This window comes from Pipistrellus kuhlii, unplaced genomic scaffold, assembly GCF_014108245.1.
Source record: "Pipistrellus kuhlii isolate mPipKuh1 unplaced genomic scaffold, mPipKuh1.p scaffold_m20_p_3, whole genome shotgun sequence".
In the NCBI taxonomy this organism is placed as follows: Eukaryota; Metazoa; Chordata; class Mammalia; order Chiroptera; family Vespertilionidae; genus Pipistrellus; species Pipistrellus kuhlii.
The window spans coordinates 29,429,768-29,457,427 of NW_023425529.1; the positions used below are offsets into that span (position 1 = coordinate 29,429,768).

Here is a 27,660-nt window from a genome sequence, read left to right on the forward strand (position 1 = left end):
CCACACTTTGGGAAACAATGACTTAGAATTATAATCTCCTTGGCACATCCTTGCCATGCATCGGTAAGGACATCGCACATAGACACACAAGCCTGTTTTCTTACTAGACTTGCTCTGGAGACTGCTGAAGCACGCTGAGCACAGACACCAACGCTGAGGCAGTGCCTGTGTCCTTCAGGACCACACTGACCAAGCCCGCTGGCATCTACAGCAGCAGGGGTGTTCTCTCTCCGGCCGGCTGCTCCTTCTGGAAGAGCTCTCGGATCTGGGTTAATCGGCCATAGAGCCTCTCTCTCAACGGAGGGATGTGGTAGCTGGGATCCAGAATGTTGGTCACTCTGCGTTCCCTCTCTCGCTTCCATAACTTGTACGGGTGGGGAGGGAAACACGGTCGCCCCCTTTCTCTCCGAATCTGCAACGTAATTCCACTTACGGCCAGCATGCCCCATACCGCCAGGATGATAAAGTCTAAAAAACAGGAGAGCACTGTTGGAATTTGTATTGAAAACCCAAGCAGATCTAACATGTAACCTTTCATAGCCTAAATCTATGTCATCTTTTTTTTTTTTTAGTAAATATTAGTCTTTGGTGAGTTTGTCCAAACATATGTTATTTCCTTACTTACAAACCAAGGAATGAGTGAAGAAATTATAATCTTATATTTGAAAATAGGAATTTTCCATTACAGTCTTATCAAAGTCCAGACAGCTTATAAAGGAACCAATAGTTTGGGTCCTTCACATTCCAATAGCTATGACCAGTGGCCACAGGCACAGTTGTTGGTTGTGTCTTCCACAAAGGGGTGGGGGAAGAAGGCAGCATTCTAGGTAAACCTCACAAATGTACATCGTGGAACACTGCATGCCGCCATGCTTGCTCTCTCTCTTCCCCATTCGTCACCCACTCACATAGAGGGCAAGTAGAAATGCATGAAGATGCAGGGACCGGTTTGGCTCAATGGATAGAGCGTCGGCTTGGGGACTGAAGGGCCCCGGGTTCGATTCCGGTCAAGGGCATGTACCTTGGTTGTGGGCATATCCCCAGTAGGAGGTGTGCAAGAGGCAGCTGATCAATGACTCTCTCTCATTGATGTTTCGAACTCTCTATCTCTCTCCCTTCCACTCTGTACAAAAATCAATAAAATATATTTTAAAAAAAAAAGAAATGCACGAAGAGATGCAACAAAGGCGTGGCAAAATAGTGTCTGGTACGTAAAACTTCCAAGACATGTGGATTTTAAGGTCTCTACCATCAACCTCTTATCCAATGAGGGGGCAGTCTCAGGACAGTAGAAGGAAATATTTGTGCTTATATACCTTTAGTTCTAAGACATACTTTTCCATCCACCATGTTTTAACATTTCTGAAACCAACCTATCTTACAATCTTTGTGACTATTTAATTTAATGGTCTTTTTTCCTTCAAAAAATAAATGGAAAATCTGTAATGGGTAGAAATCCTACAACTAAGGAAATATACTTACTGACTAAAAACCACTTTCACTTTCTATTTGCAAATTACATGCTTTTTTAAAAGAGGGAAACGGAATAACCTAAAAAAAAAAAAACAGGTTGCCATTCTCATCCTTCATCCCAACCCAATCCATTTTTATTCTCAGCATTTTCTTCACATCTAGGAATTGACCAGGTAAGCCTAAGTAATCCTGACTTAGAAATTTCTTAACAAAGTTCATTTAGTAGGTTTTTAGAAGTATGAACTTTAACCACCTAACAAATTTAAATTCTTTGCTTCTATGACCGTAAGTTATTAACAGCATTTGAATGGTGTTTGTTTCGTCCTTGTGTCCAGTTTAACTTTCTTTCCTCCAGCTAACCTTTCATTCTGTTACCAGGTGCTTCTGTTAGCATAGGTGAGCCAATGTTCTTAACTATTAATACCACTCCGATTCTTGGATTTAGGGTCTTACCATTAGTTTGAAAAGGCACATTTGTGAAAGCTCTGCGGAAGTGAGGGCTGAGTGCTCTCTTGAGTACATTCAAAGCGATGTAAGAAAGACTTGTGTACATGTAACTGTCAATGGCCAAGACCACCGAATAGGAGCCAATGAATCCACAAGTCAGGATGTTCAGCTGTGGAAGAGAGGGACATTTCAGGCTTTACTTCTGGTAAAACAAGAATAGTTGCTAACTCTTATCACTGGCCTCAAACACAGGGAATCACTCTGCTCACATGAAAAGGACCAAGTCTTAGAACCGAATAAAGGTTACCTATAAACTAAGGACAACCTTTGACACCCATAGTGAGCTGTTAAAACACAGTTTACCTTATATAAAAGGTATCTTCCCTGTGAAAGAACTTCAGCAATAAGGTTTAATTAAACGAAGAACCACTCTTTTGCAGAGATGGCTAATGATCCATCAGGTTGTTGCATTACAGAGAGTTCAACCTTCTCTGCTCCCACTGTTAAAAGCGTATTTTAAATTTTTATCTTTTATTGAATTTATTGGGCTGACGTTGGTTGATAAATTATATAGGTTTCAGGCACACAATTCTACAATATATCATCTGTATATATTGTATTGTGTGTTTACCACCCAAGTCAAGTCTCCTTCCCTCACCATTTACCCCCCTGCCTTTACTCTCTTCTACCTCCCCCCACACACACACTCCTCTCTGGCAATCACCATATTGTTGCCTGTGTCCATGAGTCTTTGCTTAATCCCTTTACCCTTCTCACCCAGCCCCCAACCCCCTCCCCTCTGACAACCGTCAGTCTGTTTTCTATATCCATGAGTATGTTTCCACTTTGTTAAGTTTATTTTGTTCACTGGAGTCCACATATAAGTGAAATCATACGGTACTTGTGAATAAAACATGCAAACTGATACAATAAGTGAGCAACTGAAGGCCCAGGACAATATAATAAATAAATCTAACGTTTGATGAAACACTTACTATTCTTTGGCAGCCAATGAATATTACTGGAATGAGAACAACTATACAAGAGAAGGTCACCCAGAACACAGCATCATTACTAAATATTGTTAGGTTTCCTGAAAAAGCAAAAAGAAATAAAGAGTAGACATGTTCACTACGTTAAATTTCATTTTCTCAACATCTGAACATGGACATACATAGAAAGTTTAATGTATAACAACCAGGAAATGTGTGGGTGCTTAGAAATAGTTCTCATTTTCTTCAGCTAGCTGTCCATACAATCACCTTTGAAAGCTGTGTCCCAGCAGATAGAAGAATGGGAGTAAAATCAAGCAGGTAAATGCTCTGCATTTATTCCCAGGATGATTTACTAGAGGCCTGACTAATCCATGTCTTTCCATCACAGGCTGTGAGGCTAGGCCTCAGTTTCCTAACCCATAAAATGAGAAAACTGAACCACTTCATCTCCAAACTCCAAGCCATCCATCCTAGCTCTACATTTTTATGATTCCATGATTTTGTACTGCAAAGTAAAAAGTACAAGGAAATGGGGTTTAGAGCTAATGATATGAACTCCCACCCAATTGAAACAACAAAATCCCTTTAGATTTTTGCCATCAATCATGTACTGCCCAGCCACTGCATACTGGAAGATGTGATCTCCTAATTTGTCAGGAAAGACAGGAGCTAGCCACTTATCTGTTCCTATTGAATTTTTCCAAAATGTGGCACACTGTGGGTGACTCAAGATGAACATAATAGAACTCCTATTTATAAATAAATATAAACGTGAGAATTTAAGCCTGACAATTATTTCACCCAAGGACATTTTTCCATTGATATTTTTAGAGAGAGTGGAAGAGAGAGGGAAAGACAGAGAGAAATACTGATGTTAGACAAATGCATGGATTGACTTCTTCCTGCATATGCCCTGACCAACGCCTGGATGGGGGAGAAGCCTGCAATCTAGGTGTACACTCTTGTCCGGAATCGAACCCAGGACCTTTGGTCTGCAGGCTAACACTCTATCTACTGAACCAAACCAGTTAGGGCTGAGAATTGTTTAATACTGACAGTGGCACCATCACTCAGTCCACCTGGAAGTGGCCCCACATCTTGAGACCCATGTATCCTGGAAGAGTAGCAGTTCTATAAATCCCTCATATAAGTAAAATCATGTGGTATTTGTCATTCTCTGACTTAATTCACTCAACACAATACCTTTAGGTCTGCCCATGCTGTAGCAAATGGTAAGATTTCTTTTTCTTTTTTCTTTTTTTTTATGGTTGAGTAATATTCCATTGCATAAGAGTACCACAGATTTTTTATCTATTGATGGGCATTTCGGTTGCTTCCATATCTTGGCTACTGTAAATAACACTGCTATGAACATAGGAATGCATATATTCTTTTGAATTAGTGCTTTGAGTTCCTTCTGATGTATTCCCAGAAGTGGAATCACTGGGTTATAAAGCAGTTCCATTTTCAATTTTTTGAGGAACCTCCATACTGTTTTCCATCATGGCTATACCAATCTGCATTCCCATTAACACTAACTGAAAAATAAAAAGTAAAAAAGCTACGTGCAAGGGGTAGGGAGGAATTATAGGAATGAACCTGGCTTTAGGTTTGCTAAAATTAAAACAAAAGGGCCTCTTAATGGTCAGTAACGGTTGTCAATTTTCTCTAGTCTTAAAAAAAATCTTTATAGAGCACCAAGTACATTCTGTTATACCCTGTATTCTCAAAAGTTGATAGCCTCAAAAGACAACTAAATTATTTCCATCAACTTTAATCTGATATTACAATACAAAAACTAACATAAAAAAGAAATAGCCTGTGTGTATGCATATAAGTACAACCAATGGACACAAAACTCTGGGGAGGGAGGGCATGAATGGGGGGGGGGGGCAATGATAAGATATGTACACAGATAATAATTTAATTTTTAAAATGGTAATAAATAAATAAATAAATAGAAAAGAAATAGCCTAATAGAGTACCTTGAAATGTAGATACTCTTTTTCCATGTTTGACAACAATCAGGAAATGTAAGTTATTGCACAACTGCAGAGAAAGTTAACTTACAAGTTAACAAAATCTTTTACATGGATCGAAACTGAATGTAAACACACACACACACACACACACACAACCATCCCTGTGATGCAGCCCTAAGATGACTACCAGTAGGTACCTTAGGAACACAAAGTTTGGCAAAGGGTGGTAATGGAGGTTAGGGGTAAAAGAGAAGACTGAGAAAAAGCACTAAGTTCCCCAAATCAGCTGCCATCAAAGCAGCACCAAATTTACCTGCAGGCTATATTGGGCTTCTACTTAAGAGTCATCTGAAGAAAGATCTCCAGGGTTTAAAAAACAAAACAAAAACCCACTGTTTTGCTATATATTAAGAATGCCTTTTACCTCCATTAACCCTAACAGAAACATACTTAGACACACACCTTATCACACAAATAGGAACAAAGCTATCTCTAAAGGCCTTCTATAAGTCATCTAGTACAGGTATCTTTGAGGAAAGTGGGATTCTTACTTATACTGGCCCTCCCTAAAATGCCACATCATCAAGTGCAAATTTCCAGAACTCTGTAGAAGATCCCATATCCTTCTTGTACCTAGAGAGCCCAAATAAAACCTTTCAAACAATAAACTGAACACACGCAACATTGAATTACGCATCTCTTACCTAATGGAGTGAAGAAACTCACTGAAGAGACGAGGAAGCCCAGCACTAGTCCCACACACAGCATGCAGAGCGTGAGGATGCCAAATCGCCACCAAGCAGCAACCAAGAAAATCCCACCAAGGCTTCCGGCGATGGCTGTCAGGACCAGACGAACTGCACAAAGACAGAAGAGGAACTGTGTGACCAGAGGTGGCTTCTCTGGCTGCGTGCTTTAGCTGCAATAGACCACTGCCAGGGCAGCCCTTAGCCTTCCTGTTGGTCAAGCACCAACAGAGGTTGGTGGGCTCTTCTGTGGCACCATGAGACCAGCATGGGCGCTCCTTCTCAGGAGGGGCCAGTCTGAGACATGAACCCTAGCTGGAGGGCTGAACCTCCCCAGACTGGTGACAGGCATGACTTGGCACAACTTACACACTGGAGCGGAGGAAGATGGAATGACAAGCATTCTGTTAAATATGAAGAGGACAGAGGGGTTGTGTTTGCTTCAAGGTGAAGAAAATCTTAACATTTTCACTGTTGTAAATCTCGTATTTCAGCATACCACATGGCTGAAACACAGGTTTATAATCCATAGGGACCTTTCATTTCCCTAAATACCAAGTAATTTAACCAAGTACCAAAAACTTGGAAGAGAAGGTCTGAACAAGCAGTTTAGAAAAGACATTTAGAATACAAGTTTTACATTATTTTACACACAAAATAGGATATCATACACAATACTGGACAAACTGTAGAAGCAAAGGTGGAGTGTAAACACAGCATCTTCCTTTTTGAACACCCAATTAAACTATATTATTTTTACTTACCATCATACTTAATGGGTGTCAGTCTGGTAATCAGTATATAAAAGAAGAATCCCATGAAGATAAAGCCTATGAAGAATAATTCTAGTAGCAAACCATCAGGAAAGGAAAAACAAAAAACAAAACACAAGCTATGGTTAGGTATTCTTTTTACAATGCAATTAAGTATATAATGTACAAATTCATACTTCCACAGTAGGGTATTTGGAGGAGAGAAATAATTATCTTAAAAGGCAGGAGAAATGTAGAACTCATGGGGATTAAATATTAAATGGGTATAATATTAAAATATTAACCATAAGTTATACCTTCTTATATTTAGGTCAATTTCAATTGATAAGTTGTTAATTTCAGAGCTCGTTTTAATATACTTCCTTCTTAAAACAAGAATAGGACTTCTGCCGGGACCGGTTTGGCTCAGTGGATAGAGCGTCGGCCTGCGGACTGGAAGGTCCCGGGTTCGATTCCGGTCAAGGGCATGTACTTTGGTTGCGGGCACATCCCCAGTGGGGGGTGTGCAAGAGGCAGCTGATCGATGATTCTCTCTCATCGATGTTTCTAATCTCTATCCCTCTCTCTTCCTCTCTGTGAAAAATCAATAAAAAGTATTTTTTAAAAAAAGAACAGGACTTCTGTCATTGTGTCTGATCTGAAATTGCACACTAAATTTCAACTTAAAAGAAAATTTAAAAGGTAAAAAGAAAGCCACACAAAATATTCCAAAGCAAAATGTGACTTTTATGTCTCCTTTTAATTCATCCTTTCCTTTTTAGAATGGACAATCCAACCATTATCTTCATTCGTTAAAATACCTAGTAATATCTTTGGGATCTTACATGTAGCTTAGAAATTAAGTTCTTTGTTACACAATCATTCTACATTTTGTGGAATTAAATATTTTTCACAATCATCTCTTCTCAATCAAGAAAAAAAGGTATAGTGATGGAGGAAACAGAATTGCTATTTCAAACAATTTGTTTAAGCAAGTTTAAAGAGGTTTATGAGATTATCTCTCCCCCTGATGCTCCATTTATACTCCTGGTTAATGAATTATATATGGAGTCCTACAGCCTGACTTATATGAAACCATGTTGACCATCAACAATGAAATCCACACATATATTTTTTTAGAATGACATCCTGATTCCTAACCAGTTATCTTTAACCAACTAGCAAATTTAGCAAGTGAAGAAGTTTGCTGCACAAATCAAATTTTATTCCACTAACAAGAGGAGGTCTTAAACACCATTATTGGGAAAAAGAGAAAAAATAAAAACGCAGAGCAACTCGGTAGAATCTTTACTAAAACAACCCAACCACAAGTTTATGAAGACAGTGGAGGTAAATAGTTGCCTACTTTCCTTACAGGTCACAAATTCTCCACAGCATTTAAGAAAAAAGACCATGAGGCATGCAATAGCAACTACATCATACCTGTTTTCCAGAATCTGTGTCCGAAGAAACAAATAAAGAGACCAAGCAGGGCAAACAGAGTGAAAAACACTTTGGTAGATACTCTTCCTAAAAATAATGAAAATTTAGTGAATAATACATGCAATTTGATACTTTGTATTTAATCAATTGAACAAAGCTTCATGAAAAAAAGCAAAGTCAACTGATAACAATTTATTCCATACATGTATAATTTGTCTTAAACATATCCTTCTCACCCTTAAATGAATTATTGTATGTAGGCAATGGCTGCTGGTACAACAAAAAATAAATATATATATATATATTTTATATATATGATAGAAGTATGCAACATATTCTTGGGGGAAGGGGAGGGAGGAAGTGGGCAAGGAGGAGGAGAGATTGTACCTAAAACAAATAATTCTGTTTCTTCAAAAATAAACTACAACCTGGAAGATGTGGCTCAACAGTTGAGTGTCAACCTATGAACCAGGAGATTATGGTTCCACTTCCCAGTCAGGGCATATGCCTGGGTTGTGTGCTCAATCCCCAGGAGGGGGACGTGCAGGAAGCAGCCGATGGATGATTCTCTTTCATCATTGATGTTTCTATCTCTCCCTCTCCCTTTCTCTCTCTGAAATCAATAAAAACATTTTAAATAGTATAATAAATAAACTACAAGAAAAAAAATATGCTCAAAATTCATCACCATCATGACTCCTTTGAGATAAACAGAAGAAAATAATTCCTAAACTAAAACCAAAATACAAAACACCTATATAAACTCATATAAAAAAAAAAAAAAAAAACCACTACCAACCAAAACACTAAGACTCAGATAAAAATACTCAAAGACCTACTTTTAAATGAGAAATACAAGAGAGAAGACCAGAATTTGTAGGGTACAATATATACCTTCACAGCAGCTTTGCTGAGAATGAAGAACCCAAATGAAAGATGAAATGAAAGACAATGCCACATTCTGCTTATTTTAAGACCTGTGGTTAGAAACTGGTAAAGGGAAGGAATTTAGCCTGCTATCTCTTTTAAAGGAGGAACTATAACTCATCCACAGTTGATGACCGGAAGCTCTTAATAGAAGAATGCTAAATAGAGCTATAAATAGAATAAACAGCAAAATATATTAACCAGCATTTGAAGAATCTAAGTGAAGATTATACAGACATTGTTACTATTTTTTTCATCTTTTCCATGAAACTATTTCAAAATAAAATGTTAAGTACATGCACACACTGCTGTCTTCCAGTGCTGGGAACAGAGAGCAGAGAGTGGAATAGTGTAGGGGCTTAAGAGGCATCAGTACAATGAATGAGTAAATACTACACAAAAGCATTTTCAATATTCTTAACTTCTATATTAGTTGATAAAGATCTTCAAAGTCAAAAAAGAGTTCGCAAAGTTTAAATCCATACACTCACCAAGAGAAGAACAATTACCCTCCGTTGCGTCAAAGCTGCAGGCGTATGTGTGAGCAGGAACATAAGCTGCAGATGTATTGAGAACTGGGTCCCAAACAATGACATTATAAATGACGCCTTGCCCCCGGAGGGAGGAGAAGGAAACACTTGTCTTATCATTAGCTGTCAGAGTAACCACCTGGAGCCAAACATAATGCATGATTAGTGTTTAGATTTTTTTATTTATTTTATTTTATTTTATTTTTTAATATATTTTATTGATTTTTTTTACAGAGAGGAAGGGAGCTAGAAACATTGATGAGAGAGAAACATCGACCAGCTGCCTCCTGCATACCCCCCACCAAAGATGTGTCCGCAACCAATGTACATGCCCTTGACCAGAATCAAACCTGGGACCTTTCAGTCTGCAGACCGACGCTCTACCACTGAGCCAAACCGGTTTCAGCTAGATTTTTTTTATTTTTTTTATTTTTTTTATTTTTTTATTTTTTTGCTGTTTTATTTTATTTTATTTTTTTATTTAATTAATTTATTTTTTTTACATATTTTAATGATTTTTTTGCCCCCCTCCCTCCCTCTCCCATGTCCCCTCCCTCCCCATAGTTTTATGTCCATTGCTTGTACTTATATGCATGTATACAAGTCCTTCGGTTGATCTATTATCTCGCCCAGATCCTCCTCCCCTCCCCGCTGTAATTTGACAATCTGCTTGTTTCTTTACTGTCTCTATATCTATCTTTTGGTTCATCAGTTTATAATGCTCTTTATTATCCACAAATGAGTGAGGTCATGTGGTGTTTCTCTTTCATTGATTGGCTTATTTCACTCAGCATGATGTTCTCCAATTCCATCCAGGTTGCTGCAAATGATGAGAATTCCTTCTTTTTTATGGCAGCATAGTATTCCATTGTGTAGAGGTACCAAAGTTTTTGGATCCAATCATCTGCTGACGGGCACCTAGGCTGTTTCCAAATTCTGTCAGCTAGATTTTTTTTAAAGGCTATTCTGTTATAATCCACCTACATGTAATATCAAATTATAATATTAAAACATTTCTTTTTTTAAAAATACACCGTTTAGTTTTATTAAAAAATTATCATACACAATTTGTATGCACTAATATAAGCTCTTACACAACATGTTTTAAAAGTTTTTGTATAGTATTAAATGTTAATAATTAAATAAGATATAAGTAACATGTAAAGACTAATTAGGACAAAGTAAAAAAAAAATTTTTTTTCATCTGCTAGGCTGTAAACAACCTAAGGGCAGGAACCATAATTATTTTGCTCACTATTCTTTCTTCAATATTTAGCACAATGCATGGTATAAGAGTGAGTGTTCAACAAGTGTTAGCACTCCTAGTTACAGTGCTAACAGTGTTTGTTAACACCTCATAGAGTACCTACTTATTTTTGTTTAACAGGCTTTGATATAAGAAGACATTACATGTAGTTGTGTTATGCAATACTCCTTAACTTCAAAAATCCCCTTTGAAAGGTTGTTTTTAAAAATAGGTAATACATGTCACAGAAGAAACAAAAACCTATATAGCTATGTTCTTATTAATACTGGTGAGAAAATTAGAGTTTTCAGGAATAATTTTTAGTCTCTTAGAGGACTTCCACAGCTCAAAAATATTGCTTAGCCTTCACAAATATGTTTCCTGGGCAAAGTATTTGGTCAAGTTCAACAAGTACTTCCTAGTCACCCACATTTTTATTATGAAACCTTCTTTACAGAAATACGAAAAGAACACTACAATTAATAAACTATATTGCACCAATTAGATTTAACCACTGTTAATACTTTACCACATTTGCTTATCTATCCCTTCCTCCTTCTCTTCATCCTTCTATTTTCTTCTGTGGAACCATTTTAAAGTGAGGCACAGATATCATGATATTTCACTTCTAAATAACTCAGTATGCATATCCGAAAACAGTGTTTCTCAAACTTAATGTGTCTAGGAATCACTGGATAGTTTGTTAAAATTCGGATTCGGATTTTGTTGGTCAGAGGGGGTATCTGACATTCTGCTTTTCTAACAATCTCTCTGGTGACGTCAATGCTATGTATCCATCTTCCACTCTCTGAGTAGCAAGGTCTGATGTATAAAGGATCTCCTAAATACCCACAATACCTTAGCTCACCTAAGAAGTTTAATAAATTCTTTATATATATATATTTTTTTTTAAATATATTTTATTGATTTTGTACTGAGAGGAAGGGAGAGAAATAGAGTGTTAGAAACATTGATGAGAGAGTCATCGATCAGCTGCCTCTTGCACACCCCCTACTGGGGATGTGCCCGCAACCAAGGTACATGCCCTTGACCGGAATCAAACCCGGGACCTTTCAGTCCCCACGCCGACGCTCTATCCATTGAGCCAAACCGGTTTTGGCAATAAATTCTTACCTACTGCAAATTCCATATTCAGGTTTTTCTAAACATCCTTTATAGCTTTTCTCCCCTTTAACTAATATCCAACCAAGCTGCATGCACAGTACTTATCTCTAGCCTCTGTGATCCAGAACAGTCCTTCCCACCACCCTACTCCCACTCACCCAATAACTTTTCTTTTTTTTTAATATATATATTTTATTGAGTTTTTACAGAGAGAAAGAGAGAGGGATAGAAAGCTAGAAACATTGATGAGAGAGGAACATCGATCAGCTGCCTCTTGCACACCCTCTACTAGGGATGTGCCCGCAACCAAGGTACATGCCCTTGACCGGAATCGAACCTGGGACCTTTCAGTCCGCAGGCTGACGCTCTATCCACTGAGCAAAACTGGTTTCAGCTCACCCAATAACTTCTGAAAAGATTAAGGGCAGTCACTTTATAGAATATTCCACAATCTGCATTTTTTACATCATGCTCAAGGTGTCCAATTTGTACTTTCACTCCCTATGTTTCCTGTAAGCAGGAACTCCAAGGTCTGGATTCAGGCTATGCTTTGCTACAATAGTATCCTTCCTGGGTGGTGATAATGGTGACAATGTCAGACTGCCTTCATGTGAGCACCCCATGTAGGTGAACCCACAATCACTGAGGCTGTGCTGACCACAGCGTAAGAAGGAGTCAATCAGGTTACTCCATTCTAAAAACAGTTGACCCTTTACAATTAGAATCTGGGCAGGCTAGTTAGGCATCCTGGAAATATCCTGTCCCCCAATAATCTCTCACTTAATGACCCTTGAGGACCTCAAAATGGTGACTTTCTAATTTAAATGATTCCTTCATCATTTATTGGTTGCTCGGTTTCTCTCATCAATTGAGAATGAATAACTGCTCGTCCCTTTAAAAAGGCAAGACAAATTCCTTCCCTTTTAACAAATTTTCAGGGTAATTTGGTGTAAGAGCCTTTTCCAATGGTAGCAACTAGGGAGATTTTTTTCTTTTTCTTTTTTCTTATTTTTTTTCTTCTTTTTTTGGTATCAGTATAGATCTTGTTTTTACTCATTCAGGACATATAATCAATCATTTTATTTTTTGATCACTGAATTGTCCCAAAGTTGACCAGTGTGAGTCTCTTCAAACAGGTTCGAGTCTTTTTAACATGTCCTCATTAGTCACTGAGGGTTTCCTTGAATTTTAGCATACAATATTCTAACTCTTAACTGGAAGTTAAAAGTAGCTTAAAAGGTCCTGTTCGGTGAGTTCTTATATTTTTCATAAGAATAGCCCTAGCCAGTTTGGCTCAGTAGATAAAGAGTGCTGGCCTGCGGACTATAGAGCCTTGGGTTCGATTCCAGTGAAGGGCATGTGCCTCGGTTGCAGACTCGATCCCCAGCCCTGGTTGGGTATGTGCGAGAGGCAACCAACCAATGTGTCTCTCTCACAATGATGTTTCTTTCTTCCTTTCTTTTTTTCTCTCTTCATCTCCCCCCATCCCTTCTACTCTCTCTAAGAATCAACTGAGTGAGGATTAACAAATAAATAAATACATAAACATGGTCTTCAAAATTTCCTATTTCAAAGAAAAAACTTTTTCCAAAGAGCTTCCTAATTTGTGAATAAGCCAAATAAGTGTTCTTGTATAAGGCTCTCTCTTAGCATGGGGCAATGACATCCTAGGAGACAGAGTAACACATTGAGATCTTGTTCTATAACAGACTGAGCCCCTAGATTAACCATGTATGCCCTATTTCAATCACCTCTTTCTATGTAATCTGGTAATCTCAACCTTCTGGCAACAGCTCAGAGAAAATTTTTCTCCAAGTAAGAGATTTGAAGTTTGGGTTTAAATATTCATGCCAGCGAATATATCTTTAAACAGTTTCTCACAACACTATAACCTTCGTATTTGCCAAAAGTTTTAACCGAATAGGTATAGGAATACATAAAAATCACCACCCACTTCCATCTACATCTCAAGGTCATATGTGTGGCTGCAACTAAAATATAATGTAATTTACACGCATCTCTTTAAAGGACAACATTTCTTTGAGATATCACTAGCAAAGACTCCCAAGATAATAAAGACATAAGAGAATAAAGTCCAAACCCCAGAAAGACCAAGGGAACAATAAAGAAATAAGATCCTGGTAGCTTCTCTGCTACTCAGCTCTTACAAAGGTGTAGCAATCTGGCCGCTCAAAGCACAAGGATCAGATTTACCTTCATAGCACTGGCCATCACCTGAGGCACTTCGGCCATCCTCTGCAGATGCTTCAGCAACCCCTCCTCGGTGAGGTCATTCTCGGGCAGAAAATACTGATAGATGTCGTACTGCAACCTCCACCTGGAGTCCTGCCCTGTCTTGGTGTCACACGGCGGAGAATCCGCGCCTCTAAAGTCAACCAACAAAACCGAACATCAATCTCTTGTGGATGAAGTCCCATCTATAAAAAGGAACCAAAAGCTCACATTTCAAGCTCCTGAGACAAGGATCCCAGTTTTGGCATTCTGAAGAAAAATAACACACTGACAGGCCGTATGGTTATGTAACCAGGCGTTAATGTCAGTCAGGCCTAGAGTCAAATGCTAGCTTTGCCAGTTGTTAGCTGTACATTGGCAAGTCATTACTCTCCCTTAGGGAATCTTTCCATAAAATAAGAACAATTACCCTTTCTAAATAAAAGTGCTAGAATTAAATGACAAAGAACATAGGGCACTCAGCACTGTGGATGATACACAGAGAGCATTCAAATGTTACTCAAACATTAGCTATCCTTATTGTTAAACTAGAAACTAATGCAGAGTTTTAATTTAAAAAATTAAAGGATTCCATTTTGCTAAAGAGAATGATGGCTTTTGAGAGAGTTCATTGAACCTTGTCATGCGTGTTCTACAAGTAATTATAAGAGGCAGACATACCTTGCATAGCCTAGGTTTGCTGGGGCAAATTTGATAGTTGTTTCAAAGAAATCATACTCCAAGTAAATGTTGGGGTCAACATCTAAATCAAACTCTAAATTACAGCCTCCAGGAATAGGATCTGGATGAAAAATAAGGAAGTCACTCAACACAGAATTTTTATATATTCAAATAACACTCAAAAAACAAAACTCTACTCTTTCAAGAACTTTCCATATATTATATAACTTAAATACAGAGCTTCTAGTTTTGTACCACCTCATTAACTGAGGTTAAGAGGGTAAAATTAACTGAGGTTAAGGGCCCTGAAACAAGGGTCAGCAAATCTCTTCCGCAAAGGATCAGATAGTGCCGATTTGGGGCTTCAAGGGCGGAATGGTCTCTGTGACAATTACACAACCCTGCCCTCATGGCACGAGAGCAGACGTAGACAACTCCTAAGTGAATCAACATGGCTGCATTCCAATACGACTTCATGTACAAAATGGGAAGCGAGTTAGATCTGGCTCAGTCTGTAGTTTGTCAACTTTGCTCTAGAGTTGAAATGGTCAGAAGAGAAAAGAGATTCTTAAGCTGAGATCCAAGAATGGAGTTTAGGGGCTCCATGAACACCCTGAAATTGTATGTTGAAAGTGTTTATTTCCTAGGGAAAGAGGTCTTTGTTAGATTTTGGGGACTATGAACCTACAACAAGAACATAAGAACCCAGGGATGGAGGGGAAAAAACACTGCCAAAGAGAAAAGGAACTCCATGAGGAATAGGGAGAAAGACAGTGTCATATCAATTTTGCAAGAGTCTTTGTGTATATATAAAAAAAAAAAAAGACCTCAAAAGACCTCCAAGACCATGTATCAGAATAGTATTTAAATATTTAATTAAACACAAATTTGTGGCATTCCATTTTATTAATAACTAGAGGCCCGGTGCATGAAATTCCTGCACTCAGGGGAGTCCCTCAGCCCGGCCTGCACCCTCTTGCAATCCAGGAGCCCTCGGGGGATGTCTGATAGCTGGCTTAGGCCAGTGGTCGGCAAATTCATTAGTCAACAGAGCCAAATATCAATAGTTGTACTCAACAAAAGTTGAGCCAAATTTTTTAAACTTCTTCTAATGCTACTTCTTCAAAATAGACTTGCCCAGGCCATGGTGTTTTGTGGAAGAGCCACACTCAAGGGGCCAAAGAGCTGCATGTGGCTCGAGAGCCACAGTTTGCCAACCACGGGCTTAGGCCATAGGGGAGCGGACATCCTTAGTGCTGCAGTGGATCTCTCCAACCCACTTCCCACACTGCTTCTAGAGTTAACTTTCTAAGAGATGAAGTGCTTCACATCATTCCTCTGCTTATAAACACTCGCTATGCTTCCCCGGATCTCAGAATAGAATGTGAACCTCAAATTATATGCAAGGCCCTCCCACTCTGCCTCCAGCCACACCCACCATATGCCATTCTTCTAACATTCCATTTTTTTAAAGTCCCCTCCTCTGCCTAGAATAACCCACTAAAGTGCTAAGGAGTGTGTCTTGTCCTTTTGTTACTACTTTTCCAACAGCTCCTTAAATGTATTCTCCTAGCTCCTATCTAGACTTTCAACATCTTGACAATTCTCTGGCTCCCTTACTATTAAAACCTTTCTGATTAAATATATTGTACTTACAATAAACACTTTTAATAAGATTACAGTTTTCCCTAAATGTTCAGGAACAAGTCTCATATGCTAGACAGTAGAAGTTGAAGACAGAAAGGTCACCACCTCTTTCTGAGTAGGAGAGTGGAATGGCCAAATTTTGGACAGGCTCAGCTTCTAAAGTCTCCAAATACCAAGAGCACATGCTTTGCTCCGGTCTAAGAATGAAAACCAGTCCTTTGTCGGTGCCTGTCCCCGAGGTGCTGGGAAGGAGCGTCTGCAATAAGGAACAAAAGAGTCATCATGAACAGGGATTTGAGCAAAATATTAAAATTCCAGAGATGGTCTACTTACTATGCATGACCTATTCCAAATCTCCCCAAAAGAAAAAGAATAAAAACAGACCTTCCTTAGAAAATTAAAGAGCTCTTGTCACCTTTATGTGCATTTGCCCACACATGCACATGGCAGAACTATTTAAAATACGTGATCTTTGATCAGAGGCAATAAAATTCCCAAGCTTTTCTATCCCCCAAATTAAGATGTACTAGGTCAGGTACTAACACTACTGCCGCCTGATGAAACTAAAATAACTTCATCCCAAGTTTGATATCCTTTATTCAGGGGGAAACAACCAATGGCTGGGGGAGTTCAATGCCTCACATGCTGTGGAATATTGTTTCTGAGGGATCTGGGGCAAGGGCGAGCTCTAGAGAGCACTAGAAACAGCCATGCAGAAACAGGGCAGGATGGGCCAGGTCACAGTGGTCGGCAAACTCATTGGTCAACAGAGCCAAATATCAACAGTACAACAATTGAGATTTTTTTTGAGAGCCAAGTTTTTTAAACGTATACTTCTTCTAACGCCACTTCTTCAAAACAGACTTGCCCAGGCCGTGGTATTTTGTGGAAGAGCAACACTCAAGGGGTCAAAGAGCCGCATGTGGCTCGCGAGCCGCAGTTTGCCAACCAAGGGGCTAGGAGGTCGGAAAGTTCTCAGGATACCAGCAGGTCCTTTTTGCAGGGTAAGGTAAGCTGGCTGAAACTGAGTGGGAGGACTGTGACTGGCACATGTGAAGTATCCTGGACAGGTTTCCCGTAACTGCAGACTGACTTGCAGGTTGATTTTTCCATAAGTGATAGGTGGGCTTCAATTTGTCAATCAAAAGGGAGAATGATCCAAATAAATACTAACTGACAAACGATAGTTGACAGTTTTAAAGAACCAGCTGCCATGATGAGCCTAACAATCTTACGTGCAACACTTCTTCGGGAAGGGCAGAGGACACAGAAACAATTCTCTTCCCACAGACTGCTCACTCCCAGAGCTACATCCAGTCTGTTAGCCTCCCAGTGGCATAGACAGAGTGAACTAAAAGCATCACAGTGAGGAAGCTTGTTATAATTAAAGATAACAAAGACCCTTCCTGCAGGAAACTGAGTTGGAGGGCTGTGACTGGCATATGTTATTCATCCAGGCCACTTCCATTTCCTCAGAGGTAAAAACAAGCTTGGTTGAGCTATTGCGAGAATTAAATTAATTATATGGAAAACCAGGCACAGGGGTTCCTAACTAGGAGCCCCGGAGATGCCCATGAAATCACACATATGTACCTATACATTCTGCCAGATAGAGAGTCCATAAATTTCATCAGATTTAAAGTCTACGACCCCAGGAGCTAAGACTACCAGCACACAGTAGGCATGAAATAAATATAAATGCCTTTTTCTCTGCCCTTTCCCTTTCTTCAAATGTTGTCTGTGTTGCGATGTTATTAAGAAGGAAATTATGCACGAGCCATTTTACTATGTCTCCTATCAGGGCCTGAGTAGGGAGATTCCTTTTGAATATAGTGCCAGAAAAAAAAACGCGGCTTCTCCTGAGTAACTAGCATGTTCTTACTTCTAAGGAAGTTAGGAAATTTAACATGATTTGATTTTTGCTCTGGCTGCCATGAATTAAAGCAAAGTCAGCATAAATGGGTCACAGGCTCTGTCATCTCTTTCAATTAACAATTTATTCCTTCTTGTTTTCCATGATCAGACTCTTTCATTTCTAGTTGATTAAACTATCACACACAGGCATGTAACTTCAAAACCTTCATGACAGAAGCAGCATATCAGGGTAAAAATATACAAAATGCTTAGTCTGAGAGATTATATGACCAATGCCTACAAAACATGTATGAATCGGACTAAAAGAACTTTGTTTAACAAAATCTAGGATATTAGAATATAGGCTTAGAACAAATAATAAAAAAAACACACAACATACATAGTGGAATTTGTATGAAGTCATATAGGCTAAATAGAAATAGATTTGCAAAAGGTTATCAATATGGCAGGTCCTTAATCGCTTAGGCTGAGCCAGGGCATTTGAAAAACTTCCCAAAGCCGAAGCTGAGGTTAAGGGGTTAGTGATGATTTCTGCAAGAGTTCTGAATGCTGTTAGAGGTGCTGTTAGACTCGCAGGGGTCTTCAAACTACGGCCCGCGGGCCACATGCGGCCCGCAGAGGAGTCTGATCTGGCCCGCCAGGTTTTTAGGGCAGTGAGCGAAGCCGAGGTGTTACAGTAGGAATTAGTAGTTCATATAGTCCGGCCCTCCAGCTCTCTGAGGGACCGTGATCTGGCCCCCACTTTAAAAAGTTTGAGGACCCCTGTTTAGAGGATGAACTCAGTATTAGCATATTTTTGTTTCCAAGAGGCATCAAAGAATAAAGTTAATCCTATAGGATCTCATTAAACTAGAGGCCCGATGCATGAAATTCGTGCACTCAGGAGGTGGGGGAGTCCCTCAGCCCAGCTTGCACCCTCTCGTAGTCTGGGAGCCCACGGGGAGCAGGCCTAGCAATCAGTCAGACATCTTTAGTGCTGCTACAGAGGTGGGCAAGGCTCCCACCACCCCTGTGAGTCTGGCTTCTGACTGAGCGGTGCTCCCCCTGGGGGAGCACACTGACCACCAGGGGGCAGCTCCGGCATTGAATGTCTGCCCCAGGTGGTCAGTGTGCATCATAGCAACTGGTTGTTCTGCCATTCAATTGATTTGCATATTAGCCTTTTATTATATAGGATAGATCTTAGTCAATTTTAACACCACACTAAATGGCTAAATAAAAATAGAAACCCATTAAAATGTATTCACAGGTAAAAGTCATTAAGGATCAGGAGAGTAAGGGGGGGAAAATGGGAAAAATCATGGGGAAAGCTTTAACTACATTCAGACAGGAAACAATGGCATAGCTCACCCTTCCCTCAGACTCAACACCTTATCACCTCCTCATTAAGTCAGAGGTCACCACATTCAAGAAAGGCCTGAGATATTCACCTCTTAGCTGGTCTAAGCCACTAATTTTACTGAAACCAACTTTAATTTTTTTTTTAATTTTAAGACAAAGCTAAACATAAAGAAGCATCCAATAATTCTAATGCTTTTGCTAAATAGAATAACACAAACTGCAGAAACAGTTTTTACAGAAATAATCCTTTGTACTTACCTTAGAAAAAGAAACGGTTGTATTCAGATACTGTGAGTGTATTTGGAAAATAAGAAAAGTCGAATTGCTGGAAATATTACGCAAAACAGCTTCCTCTGGAAAGGGTCTATTGAGCTTGAAGTATCTGAATTTCCCCACAGAAAATTCAATAAGACCTACAACAAGAGAAACATTTCATTGTAATATATGAACCTCTAATATCAGTTTGTAGAAATCACAAATATAAACACAGAGATTAATTTAATCCTCAGAAAGAAACACTGGTTGATAAATTTTATTACTGCCCCTAGGTCACTGATGAGAACAATTAAGCTTAAAGAGGTGAAGCAGCTGAAACCAGTTTGGCTCAGTGCATAGAGCATCGGTCTGCGGACTCAAAGGTCCCAGGTTCGATTCTGGTCAAGGGCACATACATGTACAAGGCAGCTGATCGATGTTTCTCTCTCATCAATCTTTCTAGCTCTCTATCCTTCTCCCTTCCTCTCTGTAAAAAAAATCAATAAAATATATTTTTTTAAAAATGTGACTTGTCTCGTGAGTGGCAGAACTAAGAACTAAAGTGGGGAAAAGGTATTTCCAAAGATGAGAAAAATTCTTAAAGTGGCTGAGGATGCTCAAGGTGCCCAGAACCCAGAAAAACTCCCCACCTGGTAGCAACCATAACAATTCTATTCTGAACAGAGCCCCTGAATTTAAGAATTAACAACCCTAAGAAGCTACTGACAACTATGAATGCACTGATTTAAAGAACAGTAGGAACTAAGAATTCTGAAGTCACCCTGGAGACACAAGGCGGCTACAATTTTTATGCCACCATGTACTAGCTTTGTGAACTTAGGCAAGAGTCTCAGTTCTCTTAAACCTCATTTTCTTCATCTGTTAGACAGGACTGTATTACCTAGCTTGCAAAAGAAGGTGCCATCAATACTGGCAAAAATGTTGATTGAACACCCATCTCAGATACTTACTTCATCTATAGTAATGAGCCACGGGTAGTCTGGGAAAATGAGCTTTTTGTTTAAGGACCAAGTTCAGAGTCCACATAAAAGACAGGTTGTAACAACAGTTTTCCAACACCTCATCTAGGCCTTTCCCATCCATTTCTGGTTTTGTTTATTAACTCACTCACTCTACCCATGGTTTTCTGTGTATCTTTCTCCTAGCTGCACACCAGTTCTTTCTTTGTCCAAGTAAATTATCAAATAATCCACTAAACAGGTAAACCAGGGTGAAGATAAATCACAAGAAATACTTGGAGAGCTGAGACCAGTTTGGCTCAATGGATAGAGTGTCGGCTTGGGGACTGAAGGGTCCTGGGTTCGATTCCGGTCAAGGGCATGTACCTTGGTTGCGGGCATATCCCCAGTAGGGGGTGTGCAAGAGGCAGCTGATCGATGACTCTCTCTCATCGATGTTTCTAACTCTCTATCTCTCTCCCTTCCTCTCTGTACAAAATCAATAAAATATATTAAAAAAAAAAAAAAGAAATACTTGGAGAACTGAAATGTCCATTGCTTTCAAAGAGAGTAAGGAAAGATAGAACCAAGAAAATTAAAATGCATTATTAAACAATTAGTAACCTGAATAAATAAGTATAAGCATTAAACACAGGTATCCCTGGGAATATATTTTAGGTGATTTCTCTTTTCTTTACACATTTTTTAAAATATATTTTATTGATTTTTTTACAGAGAGGAAGGGAGAGGGAGAGAGAGTTAGAAACATCAATAAAAGAGAGAGAAACATCGATCAGCTGCCTCCTGCACACCTCCTACTGGGGATGTGCCCGCAACCAACGTACATGCCTTGACCGGAATCGAACCCGGGACCTTTCAGTCCGCAGGCTGACGCTCTATCCACTGAGTCAAACCAGTTAGGGCTTCTTTACACATTTTATTGTTTATAAAATTCTACAGTATAGTGAGGTATTCTTTTCAGAAAGAAACCTTAATGGCACTCAGAATACAGGTCTATCTCAACTCTTCATCTGAAATTTATAATGCAGGGGCACCATAAGGATTCCCGGTCAGGGCACATGATCAGGTTGCAGGCTCCATCCCCAGTAGTGGCCATGCAGGAAGCAGCCAATGGACATTTCTTCTCTCATGGATGATGTTTCTATATCTCTATCCCTCTCCCTTCCTCTCTCCCTAAAATCAATAAAAACATACTTTAAAAAAAAAAGAAAAAAAAGATTGTTGTATAGTTTTCTCTGTAGTGGTCTTCCCGTATCCCATTATAATTGTCCCTAAATAATGTTTCTTGATACTATTGTTACTTTTTCTTTTAAATTTCAATTTCTAGTTGACTCTTCACCAATATGCCTTTTTAAACAAAGTTTCCCAGCTGACTTCTAATGGTCAGCCAGGTTTGAGAACTCCTAACTCAACGTCTGATGAGTTAGGGAAGGATAAGTATATTTTTCCTATTCCTCCTTATCTTTAACCTAACGTCTGTGTGAAAATCCTTTGGGATGTGTTACCCCTGCAGTCGGACAGCCATTTCACAATTTTTACAGAAGATTGCGTGTGAACAAAATCAGTTATAGTGTGACTCCTGGCTCCACAGGGCTTTGTCACGTTTGACATTCCAAAGCCCAGTACCGTACTGGTCACCTCGTTGGCACATAGTAACTGTTTAGTAAATGAGAGTTCCCGTCTGTAACCTCAGGGAAGTAATCTCTTTCTTCAGGGCCTCAGTTCCCTCACGGTAGAATGGAGGAAACTGTGCTACATAAATCACTTGGCTGCTGAAATTATCAAATAAACGGGGAAATGTCTGAAAACAGTCCAATACTACATGACAAATTACTACGTAATTCTATGTAAGTTAATGGGTGTGAAACAAACAATGACAAAATGTCGTGATGAACTTCCGTGAGCTTTTTCCAGTGTTTCAGAGGCTCCTCTTGCTTATTTTTTTTAAGTCAGGCATTCAGTGTGGTCCTACAAATAAGTGAGTGGGAAGAAGAGGACTAACAGGTATAAGTGCTTGGCACACCCATCAAATACATCAAGGAGAGAAGGAGACTTCCTTAAAGCGAGGAGGAAAAATACTGAAAACCAAGACAATGAAAGTACAGTCTAGCAGAATCTGCATTTAGCTTCTTCTCACAAAAGCACCCATGGCAAAGAAAGGCGTATAACCAAAATATGTCCCGAAGAGGTTAACAGAAACTTAATTCACCTCGGAGCCATCTGGAAAGGGATTCGTGAGAAACATTTTACGAGGCATCATTAGATCTTATGACTTTGGGCGTGGGAGGGAAACAGTACATCAAATGATATTACAGAGCACACAGCCAACATGGAGACAGAGCACTTATGCTGGAGTGCTCCTCTAAAAAGAAGTGCCTCTGTTTTTTCTGCCAAATACACACACACACACACACACACACACACACACACACTTTTTTTTTTTTTTCCATCTGACCCGTAACAGGGAACTCTTTTCTTTTTTTCATACTCCTCAGTCACTTTTTCTTTCCAAGAATTCTATTTTACCAAGAGCTACCCAATCAATCCTAAACTTGCAAACTTAAAATTGTTCAACTCATCCTTTACTACTTTACTGAAGTTGACCTCTATTTTACTAAAATGAAAGCATTGTTTGTGCTTGTATACAACAACCAAATTCCTGAAGAGATTTGTGAAAGCTGTCTTTATAATTCTCTTCAGATTAAATATTAAAAACAAGCCAAAACCGGTTTGGCTCAGTGGATAGAGCATCAGCCTGAGGACTGAAGGGTCCTGGGTTCGATTCTGGTCAAGGGCATGTGCCTTGGTTGCGGGCACATCCATGGTGGGGGGTGTGCAGGAGGCAGCTGATCGATGATTCTCTCTCACCAATGTTCCCTCTCTCTTCCTCTCTGTAAAAAATCAATAAAATATATATTTAAATATTAAAAACAAAAGCAGTTAATTTAGCTACTTGAACTGGTCAACAGCCCCTCCCAATTTCTCACTTATTTTTTTTAAATATATTTATTGATTTTAGAGAGGAAGAGAGGAGGAGATAGAAACATCGATGATGAGAAAGAATCATTGATGGGCTCCCTTCTGCATGCCCCACACTGGGGATCAAGATCACAACCCAGGGAATTGAACGGTGACCTCCTAGTTCATAGTCAAAACTCAACCACTGAGCCCTGCCGGCTAGGCCCAATTTCTCATTTATATCTTATGAATTTATGAATTTTTTTTTGAAAAAAATTTATTTTTTTTAATCTGTGCATTTATTTATTTTTCTTTTCTTTTTTCTTTTTTTTATTAAATTATTATCTGTGTATATATTTTAACATTGCCCCCCCCTCCCATGGGTACCCACCCTCCCCCAGAGTTTTGTGTCCATTGGTTGTACTTATATGCATGTATACAAGTCCTTCGGTTGATCTCTTATCTCCCCCAGATCTCCCTACTCTCCCTGCTGTAATTTTACAGTCTGCTTATTGCTTTACTGTCTTCATATCTGACTTTTGGTTTGTCAGTTTATAATGTTCTTTAATATCCATAAATGAGGGAGGCCATGTGGTATTTCTCTTTCATTGACTGGCTTATTTCACTCAGCATGATGTTGAATATATCCCAAGAAACTAGAAATACCAATCAGAAAGGTTATATGCACCCCTATGTTCATAGCAGCACAATCTACAATAGCTAGAATCTGGAAACAGCCTAGGTGCCCGTCAGCAGATGATTGGATCCAAAAACTGTGGTACATCTACACAATGGAATACTATGCTGCCATATATCTTATGAATTTTCATTAGCGCTAAAAGGAAACACAAAATGTGCATACTACTCTTCACATATTTTTTTTTTAAATATGTTTTTACTGACATATTTAGAAAGAGAGGAAGGGTGAGAGAGGAACATTGATCGGTTGCCTCCTGCATGCACCCTACTGGGGATTGAGCCTGCAACCCTGCGACCTCTCGATGCCTGGGATATGCTTAACCAACTGAGCCACACCAGCCAGGGCACCTTTCACATGCTTTCAAGAGAAAAGGGACCACTTAAAACTGACCTACAAAAATGACCTGCTGCCTTACTTACAGCATTATCATTAGCACAAGTATTAGGAAGTTCAAATGACATTGTGCTCACCTCCAATTGCTATGTAATTCTATGTGAGTGAATGGATGTGAAACAAACAATAACAACGGACATTAAAGGCAGCAGAGAACTGGAACTTCAAAACAAGGGAACACTGTTTAAACGTGTTTAAACACTGTCTAAAAGCACCTCACTCATTCTGGAAACTTTATCTGCCACCTTCAAAGGTTTATTTGGCTTTCGAGCCACTACTCCTGGGGTGCAAGTTAGCTTTTCCTGGGAAAGATGGGGAAGTCCTCTTAAGTTAGAGCAGTTGCTTAATTCCTTCAGGGAGTCCTCAAATAGAAACAAATGAGGAGACTGCAAAGTCTTAACTAAGTCTTTGTAAGTTTCTATCTGACAGATGTGGAGAACATCAGCTTGTTTTATAATAGTTTTGTTAATCTTCACCCATAGATATTTTTTAAACATTTTTTTATTGATTTCGGAGAGGAAGGAAGAGGGAGAGAGAGAGAAATATCAATGATGAGAGAATCATTGATTGGCTGCCTCCTGCGCGCTCCCCACTGGGGATCAAGCCCGCAACCTGGGCATGTGCCCTTGACCGGAACTGAACCCGAGACCCCCAGTCCACAGGTTGACGCTCTATCCACCGAGCCAAACCGGCCCTGGAGGATATTTTTTCCATTGAATTTTAGAGAGCGGGGAAGGGAGGGGGAGAGGCAGAGAGAAACACCAATGTAAGAGAGACACCTTGATTGACTGCCTCCCAGGGACTGAGGCTGCAACCTTACTTAGTACATGCCCTTGACCGGAATCGAACCCGGGACCCTCCAGTCCATCGGCAGAGGCTGTATCCACGAACCGAACCGGCTTGGGCACATCAGCTTTTATTATCACCCAGCAGTTAAGCTCCCACAGGTTGTCCTTTCACACGGAACAACAGTGCTACTGCAAGGCAAGAGTCTCTCGGCAGAGGAAATATCAGCGCTGACGTCACGGAGGAGTCAAGAGATGACTCCTACTGAAGAACAGTCATTTCTCGATTACTCAGGTTTCTCAACTTCTGTGTAAAAAGGTCTAGATGTTATTAGATACGAAGGCACAGAACTAGAAATGAAACTAGTTCTGGGTCACAGCCCTCCCGGGTCAACTGCAAACTCAGTCTCTCAAATGCTTCACCTGTTGATGAAGCATCTCCATCACCTGCGTCAGAAAGCTGTTCTGAGAAATGAGGATTCCTGGCAGAACTAAGTGCAAAGCACCAAACTGAGTAAAATACTCTTCTTCGGGGCAGCTGTGTTGAAGTGGAAGGACCAGGGAATTTGCCGCAAGACAAACTTGGGTTCAGAAGCTGCCTGTGGCCCTAGAGCTGTATGCTTGTGTGGTGGGCATCATCACTCTTCGGGGCCTCAGCTCCCTCCTCTGCCGAGGGAGGACTGTGATTCCAGGGTCGTGAGGAGAAGAACACTGCCATGCCCTCGCCGGTTTGGCTCAGTGGACAGAGCCTCGTCCGCCTGCCTACTGAAGGGTCCTGGGTCTGATTCCAGTCAAAGGCATGGTGCTCGAACCCACAGATGTATTTCTCTCACGTTGATATTTCTCTCTGACTTTCCCTCTTTCTTCCATGCTCTCTAAAAATCCGTGGGAAAATATCCTCGGCTGAGGATTAAAAACAAAAAACAACACGCTGCCCTGGCCGATTTGGCTCAGTGGACAGAGCCTCCACCTGTGGACTGAAGGGTCCCAGGTTCAATTCCGGTCAAGGGCATATGCTGGGGTTGCCGGCTTGATCCCCAGTAGGAGGCATGCAGGAGGCAGCTGATCAATGACTCTCATCATTGATGTTCCTATCTCTCCCTCTTCCTTCCTCTCTGAAACCAATAAAATGTATTTTAAACACACACACACACACACACACACACACACACACACACTGCCATGAAAAGCTCCTGGCACAGTCTGCATTACAGTGAATGTCACTGCTCCATTTAAAAAAAAAAAAAGGCTTTTTTTCTGCAAAAATACAACTTGCCCTTTTCAGCTCTGGCCTCAAGTCCTATGCAAAGATTCTAGAACCCAGTCTGCACAAGAGAAGTATTTAGACGCACAATCACATTATTCAGGAAATGTGTTTCAGAACTGTCTATAGTAGTCTCTTAAACGCTCCACAAAAAACTAAGAATGTGCCCAGCCTCACGGGGAAAGCACGTGATTCACCAGCCTGGCACAGTTTGCGCTGTTCACAGGGTCTATGTGAACAGACCACGAATTACTTATAAAACCCATTCAGCCATGCACATGACCTCCTATCTAAAAAGCCCGATCTGAGTTCGCTTTTCCTCTCCAAATCCGTGGAGCTCGCCAATAGGAAAACCCCTCCCTCGGTCCTGCACCCCTGACAGCAGACACCCCTCCCCATCCCCCACCCCCACCCCCCTAACCCCCCAGCTCGGCCCCGCCGCTCGGGTGCCAGGAGGTGCTGCCAAGTGTCAAATTAAACCCGCAAACATGGCTGCTCCCCGAGGAATGTGTGTGAACCAGAGAGCGTCATGCATCTCTCCCCATGTCCACAGCCCGAGTGAGGACGCCCCCTTAGCAAAGGGAATTAATTCATTTCCTTCTGCACGAAGGGACCCTGACCCCTTCCTGCCGGCTCTGAGCCCGCCGCCTCGGCCGCTGGGCGCACGGACCCGGGGGTGGACCTCGGCCTTGCAAAGCAATGCGGACGCCCCTGGGGTGCAGAAGAAGGGAGGCGCCCGACCTTACCCGCGCCGCTGGCGTTCCCCGCGGCCTCGGCGCCCCCAGCCACGCCGGGCTGCGATGCCAGCGCCGCCAGCGCCATCAGCCGCAGGAGCCCCATCGCCGCCCGGGCCCGGCGGCGGAGCCAGCGCCGATGCCGGCGA

At 40.5% G+C, this 27,660-nt stretch overlaps 1 protein-coding gene across 5 annotated transcripts; it reads right to left on the bottom strand.

Annotated features, from left to right (window-relative positions):
• Positions 1–17: 17 nt before the first annotated feature.
• TM7SF3 (transmembrane 7 superfamily member 3) lies at positions 18–27,660 on the bottom strand. 5 transcript variants are annotated; one of them, XM_036459174.2, is made up of 12 exons: positions 27,531–27,660; positions 19,701–19,859; positions 16,332–16,482; positions 14,580–14,700; positions 13,881–14,052; positions 9,257–9,434; positions 7,839–7,925; positions 6,408–6,488; positions 5,602–5,754; positions 2,916–3,013; positions 1,927–2,089; positions 18–468 (listed from the first exon to the last, which is right to left on the bottom strand). In XM_036459174.2, the coding sequence occupies exons 1-12, from the start codon at positions 27,615–27,617 to the stop codon at positions 206–208; spliced, it is 1,713 nt and encodes a 570-aa protein (XP_036315067.1). In that variant the 5' UTR covers positions 27,618–27,660; the 3' UTR covers positions 18–205. The 5 variants fall into 5 exon arrangements, with proteins under 5 accessions (XP_036315067.1, XP_045443824.1, XP_045443823.1 ...); XM_045587868.1 differs by having other exon boundaries at positions 6,408–6,473; positions 19,701–19,855; positions 27,524–27,653; XM_045587867.1 differs by having other exon boundaries at positions 19,701–19,855; positions 27,524–27,653.

Coding starts and splice junctions, on each gene's coding strand:
- TM7SF3 (XM_045587867.1), bottom strand. CDS start 27,617: ATGGGGCTCCTGCGGCTGATGGCGCTGGCGGCGCTGGCATCGCAGCCC. Junction 7,926..9,256: donor GGGTAATTGTTCTTCTCTTG/GTGAGTGTATGG, acceptor CATTATTTTTAG/GAAGAGTATCTACCAAAGTG. Junction 3,014..5,601: donor GAGTTTCTTCACTCCATTAG/GTAAGAGATGCG, acceptor TTGCTTTTTCAG/GAAACCTAACAATATTTAGT.